The following is a 7,331-nucleotide window of genomic DNA, read 5'->3' as shown; positions in this document are numbered from 1 at the left end:
CTTTAAAAAAAAAAAAAAAAAAAACCACAGTGAGATAGCCCTTCACACCCACCAGGATGGCTGGAATCAAAAAGATGGACAATAACAATGGTTGGTGAGGAAGTGGAGACATTGGACCCCTCAACGTTGCTGGTGGGAACATAAAATGGTGCAGCCACTTTGGAAAACAGTTTGGTGGTTCCTCAAAAAGTTAAATGTAGAGTTATTACATGCCCCATCAACTCCACTCCTAGCTATATACCCAAGAGAAGCGAAAACACATCTTCAGTCAAAAACACATATGGGAACATTCATAGCAATGTTATTTATAATAGTCAAAATGTGGAAACATTTATTTCAAAATTTAAAAAAAAATTTAGAGTTTCTTTGATGCGGAGGTAAATTCGGGCCACCTCTGTACAGAAACTGGTGGCAGGGAGCAACTGGGGGAAAGGGTGTGGGCTCGGAAGCCAGGGCCTGGGGTTGAGCCCAGATTCTGTCACTGGGTGACCTCCACTGTGAAATGGGGCTAAGACAAGTACCTACCGCCAAGGGTGGGTGTGACAGTTACTGGCATGTAAAGTACTTACTACAGTGCCAGTGTGTATGAAGTCATCGACCAAGGACAGGATGCACTCTCTTGTCCCTTTGGTCATCATAAGCCAGGGATGTTCCTTGGCCTCCTCAGCCACCCTCCCACCTCAGCCCTAGGGATGGCTGGAGTCTACCCAAGGGAATCCTATGGGTTCCTGCCACAGGGGGCTAAAGAGCAGGGGCTGGAGATGCTGGCTCCCAGGCCTCAGGCAAGAAACCCCTCCCATCCCCACCTCAGCCTCACCAAGGCCCCAGGCCCGTGGGGACAGAGACGGCCCTCTCTTACCTTCAGGAGCTCCTGGTCATCCGGCCCACATAACATCAGCTCATGGCCTAATTTCACCATCTCTGTCAGAACACAAGGATCCTGTTACTGCAGACACTGTGCACCCAGAGGGTACACAAACACGCAGGGTGCCAAGCACTTCCCTGGGGAGGGTGCTCCTACTCCAGTGTAGGCAGGCCCAGCGCCCACGAGGCAGGGTCAGGCCCGGAAGACTCTGGTAGACAAGCAGGCAGGTGGACGACACATCCAGGTGTCAGGACTGCCTCTTGCTGAGTGACCTGCAGCGGGTCAGTGCCCCCCTCTGGGCGTCAGTTTCCTCGCCTGAAAATAAGGGGTTGCATCCCATGCTCTTCCATAGAGAACTCTGGCTTCTAGAGAAACCAGCCAACTACCTGAGGAACCAGCAGAGGTGAGAGAACCTCCCAAACATGCTGTGGGCTGCCCTTCCAGAGGTTGCTGGCAACACTAGGAGGTGGGCCTCAGCTCCATTTTACAGATTGGGAAACTCAGTCCTTTCAGGGTGCAGGAATTGCCCAGCCACATCTTCCAAGGTGCCCTGGGCGCTTCCTGAGTAACCATCTGGTATACAGAGAAAGGGCAGGGCTTGAAACCAGAAAGCCTGGGGTCAATGCCGGCTCTGCACCCCTCACCTAGCCCTGCGGCAACACCCTACCCCTCACAGGCATAATTCTGGCATCTAATTTGGAAGGGCTGGAGCAGGAAGCAAGCAGAGCGTTCACGTGAAAGAATCTATAATCCTAGAAATGCTGTACAAATGCAGTTATAGCCCCAAGCACACCTGCTCTGCCCACAGCCCTTCACCCCAAATCCTTCTGTCCTCCCTGAGCCCTCTCTCACTTAGCCCACATCGAAGGCTCAGTGCTCCATCACTCTTCTCCCTGGCCTCCTTGCTGTCCCTCAGAGCTGCCTACCTCAGAACCTTCGCGCTCGCTACTTTCCCACCCCGGACACTCTTCTTCCTGCTATCTGCCAGGCTCGCTCCCTCCCTTCCTGCAAGTCTGTTTAACCCTGTGGCCTTCCTCAGCTGTCTGGTGTCAACAGTACCACCCTTCCCCCGGCCCACCCAGGCACCCCTCTGCCCTCCCCTGGCTTTCTGGATGGTGCTGCCTTCTTCATTTATCCCGTCTCTCCCAGCGCACAGAAGCTCTATGAGAGCAGCAGCACCAGCCCTGAGCCAGGACGGGGGGCACCACGGGCACTCCACAGACACTTGTCACATGAATTCAGGCATGCTCACCCCTTACTCATCCCGGGTTCTACCACTTACACTCTTTAACAAGCATTCATGTCTACCACCTGCTCTGACACTCCGTGCACTCCCACGAGCAAGGGTGAGGTTATCACCCACACGTTACAGAAGAGGAAACTGAGGCTGTGACTGGCAAGGTCAAGGCTGTGACTGGGCTAAGGGCCAGGGCTAGCAGCTGTGCATGTGTGTACTGGAGGACTCAGGTGTGGTCTGACGGTCAGGCTCGCTCGGCCTTGACGTGGGCCCATCAGCAGGAAAGTGTTGGACATAATGGCGCTGGGGAGAAGGGCAGCATTTCTGGGCAGCCTGGGCCTGCCCGCAGACCAGCCCTGCAGACTCCAAGACATGACGACCTGTTCTTCTGGCCCACTTCAGCCTCGGGGACAAGTGTCCCCAAATAAGTGAATTGGCAGTGCCAGCTGGGCATGGAGCAGGACCCCAGGATCCAGTTCTCCCACCCTTTAGTGGGTGGGCCAAACGCAGGCCCATGGGAAATCTGACTTTTAGAGATACCGTTGTGAAGGGGAAGAGTTAGCCACCAACTTGAGGACTGCAATTTGCTCCCCTCACCTAATGTTCACTACTGGGTTAAGAGCAGTTTTTCCCAAGCAAAGATAGGAAAGAAGTGCCTATAAGACAGCCCTGATGCAGAGCTGCCCAGCATGCTCTCAGGAAAGCCACCTGTAGCCCCAGTGAGAAGAGGACAGACCACCGGAGACACTGGCAAGAAGGCCATCTCTGCCCAGAGCACTTTGGTGGGCGGGCTGGCAGGGAGACACACCCTCGGCCTTGCTCACATGCCCCTACGAGAGGAGCTCTCCCACGCATCAAGAAGGGCTCACAGTATCCACGGCGTGTGCACCATCCAGAAGAAAACACCAGTCCAATGGGAAATTCACAACCGCTAAGGAGGCTGTGCACAAGCTCAGAACTGCCCAGAATCCAGCACCCAGCTCCAAACTCCCGTAACACAGACCCACCTTGGATCTTCACCTCAGCCGGGGTCGCCTTCAGCGAGCTCAACTTGTCCTGCCAGGAGGGACAGGCCCTGCAGGGAAAGAGCAAAACCAGAGAGGCTTGAGCGGGCCACAGAGGCTCCCTCATGACCCCTCCCTACACACAATCTAAAAATTGGATGACTTGTGCATGTGCTAAACGCCGCTGAAATGTCACTTTACAACAGATAATTTTATGTGATATGAATTTCAAAACCATAACTTATCAAGAAACAAAAACCAAAATATTGCTGAAAGTTTACCTAAGAAATGTGACTTTGAATATTGAAATTAAAATTCTCACAATAAAAAAAATGAAATGACTGCCCAAGAGGGAAAAACTGAATTCCTCAGATCTCCAAGCTCTTTCTCAGAAGGAACCAAGGGGCTGGCTTTTCTCTAAATCACGGGGCAGGTTTCTTTGCAGGATATCCAGTGAGGCCCTTCCTGCTCTGGCAGCCTTGCAGGCCCCCCCTGAGTCCCCTCTCTTCTCGTCACAGAGAGCTTTCTTCTCACCTGGCCACAGCACACCGAGTCCGCTCCGGCTCATCCTGCGAAGCCCACAGCTGACAGCACTGGCTCCAGAAGGCAGCCACCTCGGCATTCCTCCATCACAGAGGGGCCTAGGCACTGTCCTGCCGCTAGGCTCTTCCCTCTCAGACTGTGGGCTCACCGAGGCCAGGAGCTGGCTTTACGGCCTGTATTTCTGGGGTGGGCCCAAGCAGCAGCCAGTACGGAGAAGGGGGCCAGGGAGCATAAATGAACGAGTGACCACGGCCTCTTGCCACGGAATAATCTGCCATTAGTAAATGCCCACGCTTAGCTCTTTCAACAGAGCTGAGAAAAAGCATAAATCAGCAGGAGATACTGCTGCTCCAGCTCACAGCTTTCAGCCATTTGAGGGCTCCTAGTGTGATGGGCTCTGGGGTCACAGCCCCAGCCTCCCAGGTGGGGAGACGGTAATCCCAGCTGCCCCCCTTGGCCTGGTGGAGCCCTGGCTTTGATGACACCACACAGATAAACAGGACAGTGGCCACTCGAAAGCATCTCACCTTAAGACACTGAGCTGACAGGCAGAACTGTTTCCAGACACAGACCGCAGCCAAAAGTAAGGGCCCCAAAACTCTGGCACGCGTCACAAGTACCACACGGCTCAGGCCTCCCGCTGGGTCTCCTCCAAGAGCGGGCACGGTCTGAGCGCTGCAGTCCCAGCCCTGAGCTCCGGGCCCGGCACAGCACAGAGGCCATGGGAATGTCATTCCAGTTGCTGAGACCAACGCTTGCTTGCCAGGGAGCCCCAGGAGCTAGCTGCCATGGCAGGCCCTATCCATGTGAAGATAAAGAGGCTCTTTCCACTGGACAGCTAGGGCCGGACTCCACTCTGCCAGCGCAGTGTGGGGGCCAGGGCCCCAGCCCTAGGGATGTCCTGACTCAGCGTGGTGGGAAAGGGCACCGTGGCAGTCAGAGGTCTCACTGCTCCTTCCCCGGGGCCATGCCTCCAAGACCTGCGTCCCAGGTCACACCTTCCATGACCATACTGGGGCCCTGGGAGCTAGCAGGGCCACCGCGGACCTGAGGCCTGGGGCCCCACACTGTAGGACTGCAGCAGAGAGCGGCTGGACCCAGCAGCCTCAGCTGCACCACCTGTCTTCGTGACTCATTACAGCAACCACTCACTCGGCCAAAGAGGGCCAGGGCACAAAGGGAAGGAGGAGAAGGAGCCCCCACCGGGTGAAATGTTAGGAGGCTGGCCCCTGGGCCCAGTTGCTGGGCAACATTCTCTCTCTCACAAGGCGCCAAGGAGCAGAGAGCACTCAGCGATCCAGCAGGCACAGGCTGGACCACAGCAAACCACTTCAAAACACTAAAGAACAAATCCACACAAGCTGAAGTGACCTCACTCAGAAAGGGCTTTCAATAAAGTTGATTTTCCTGAAGCAGCAGGGAGCAGGGCAGAAACCAATGGCGCTCAGAGCCTTGAAAGCAATTACAGCCCTTTGGGAGGCCAAGCAGACCACATGCCTGGAACTCAGCCACCCAGGGGACCCTGTGGCTCAGCCCCAACCCCGCTGAGGGCCAACACTGGGGGCAGCTTCTGGGTTCCTCCCGGAGAGGGGTGAACAAGGTGGCCCTAAACGGAGGCCTGAAATGGTAAAGCCATGTGCAGAGAAAGCCAGCATGAAATTCGGGGGAAGCTGAATGCTGCCCAATCCTCTTCTCAGGCCCTTGAAAGGCCTACGGCACTTTTGCCAGCTTGGATCATAAAAAGCAAGCGTGCGTTCCCTGGCTGCTGCTTAAAAGGATTTGGTTTCCTATATCTGAAAGAAGTACTAAAAGCATTTGAGGAGCGCAGCCACAGACAGATCCCCCCCAGCTCTCTCTGGCCAGCAGAGCAACCCAGTCCCCAGCTTCTGGGCTCCTTCCCTCGAGACCCTCTCCTGCTGGAAGCATGCTCAAGACCACCTACCAGCCTAGGCCACACCCACTACTGTCTCTCCTCGCAGCTTCCTGGACTAGATGCTGGTCCCTCCAAGGCTCGCAGTAGCTGTCACGGGAGCCATCTGCCATCATTTCCCAGGGCTGATGAAACACCCTCCATGTTGGTCTCCCCATCTCCAGCCAAATCCATCTGCCACAAAACCCCTGAATCACCTTGCCAAAATGCCAATATCGGTATGTCGCTTCCCCGGTCCCATGCTGATCCTGCCCAGAGCGCAAAGCCCCAAGGCCTTCACATGGCTCGCAAGGCTCCACATGGCCTGCTGGCAGCTGCCAGCCATGCCACCGCTGCCCAGCTCTCTCTCCCACACCTCAACTCCCCGCTCCTGTCGACACGAGCACCTACCATTCCCTGTGCCCTCCAAGATCAAATGCCACCTCCTCCCTGCCATCGTCCACAGCACTGAGCCTGCAGAGGTGTGTCCAACACTGGGATTTGTGTCTGCACCTTTTACAGCCACTTAAGGTCCAGTACCTTGAGGACACCCATCCGTGTCTGAGGTGCCTGGAGTGGCACACGGGTGCGCGTGTGTCCATGTACCTGCCTGTCTGCCCATAGCCTGGAGCATGTCTCGGGTATGCACAACATCATACTGTGGGCTGGGGCCGGTGGGGAAGGCCCACCCTTCTGCAGCTCCCAGTGCTTTGGAGAGCCCGAGAGGACAGCAGGTCAAGAGAGAACCAACGGGCTGAGGGCTCTGGCAGAGGTGCGCTCAAAAGGTTATGGGTGTTCAGGGGAAGGAGGAATACATCTTGTCCTGGGAACTGGAGACTTTTTAAAAGGAGATGGGACATGTGAGCTGAGCCTTTGAAGGCTGTATAGGAGTATGTGTGACACGCAGAGACCTGAAGGGTATTTCCAGGAGGGAGAACAACATCAGCAAGAACAAAGCTTATGAGAGCACTGGTGTGTCGAGGCCTGGGGTGAGGCCTGGGGAAGGGCCTGGAAGGCAGCAGGAGGGGCTGCTGGAAACGCAGAGGTTCAAACATGAAAACACCTCCTCCTTCCTCCCGGCAGTGCCTAGGACACCCAGCCCAGGGCCAGGTCTGCTGAGGTCCCATGGCCTGGCAAGTGCACCAGTTGGGTGCTGCTCCACCACCAGGCTCCTGCCCAGGCATCTTCCTCAGCTGCAAGGGCAGACAGGTCAGGCTGAAGAGGGGCAGGTCCAGGCCTGGCCTCATGAGAGACTGCCATACTGACTGAGCACGGCCTCTCCAGGGAGGGCCCTGAGGGGTCTCTCCCAATAGCACGGGATCTGTGCTCCACAGAAGGCATGGGCAAGCCTTCCCCACTGGAGCCTTAAGACAGACATTCAGCTCAGGGGCTGCTGCTCCTAAGGAGCAGACATTCTGCAGGACTTTCTGGATCTTTCCCCTTGCCATCTGGGCAGGCATTGCTTCCCTTGCACTGTCCAAGCACACACACCATGCCGCACCTTGACTTGAAGGACTGGGAACCGGGGTCTTAGGCCTGCTTTTCACTCACTCCTTAGTGGGAAGGCCCGAGACAGTTAATGCCTGTAGCCTGACCCTCGGCTTCCCAGTCTGAAGATGAAAGGACTGCAGTCGATCACTTCTCAGGTCCCTGCCAGCTCTGAAACTAGGAGTTAAAGCAAGAAAAATGCTCTGAAGCCAAGCTCAGCACTTCTGCAAGGTAGCAAACAGACAGGCTGAAGCACTGCGGGGGGGGGGGGGGGGGGGGGGGGGG

The 7,331-nt window shown here is 55.9% G+C and overlaps 1 protein-coding gene across 4 annotated transcripts in view; it reads right to left on the bottom strand.

Annotated features, from left to right (window-relative positions):
- HAUS7 (HAUS augmin like complex subunit 7) overlaps positions 1-7,331 on the bottom strand; it is a 43,950-nt gene that overhangs the window by 16,244 nt on the left and 20,375 nt on the right. For all 4 annotated transcript variants that reach the window (XM_046673275.1, XM_046673276.1, XM_046673273.1 and 1 more), the window contains 2 exons: positions 3,110-3,177; positions 860-921 (listed from right to left, as the gene is read on the bottom strand). In XM_046673275.1, coding sequence (XP_046529231.1) covers positions 860-921; positions 3,110-3,177 — 130 coding nt within the window. The remainder of the gene's footprint in view (positions 1-859; positions 922-3,109; positions 3,178-7,331) is intronic.

This window comes from Equus quagga, chromosome 10 (genome assembly GCF_021613505.1).
Source record: "Equus quagga isolate Etosha38 chromosome 10, UCLA_HA_Equagga_1.0, whole genome shotgun sequence".
Taxonomy (NCBI): domain Eukaryota; kingdom Metazoa; phylum Chordata; class Mammalia; order Perissodactyla; family Equidae; genus Equus; species Equus quagga.
Note: the sequence above shows the minus strand (reverse complement) of the source record. Positions and strands in the feature narration are given on the sequence as shown.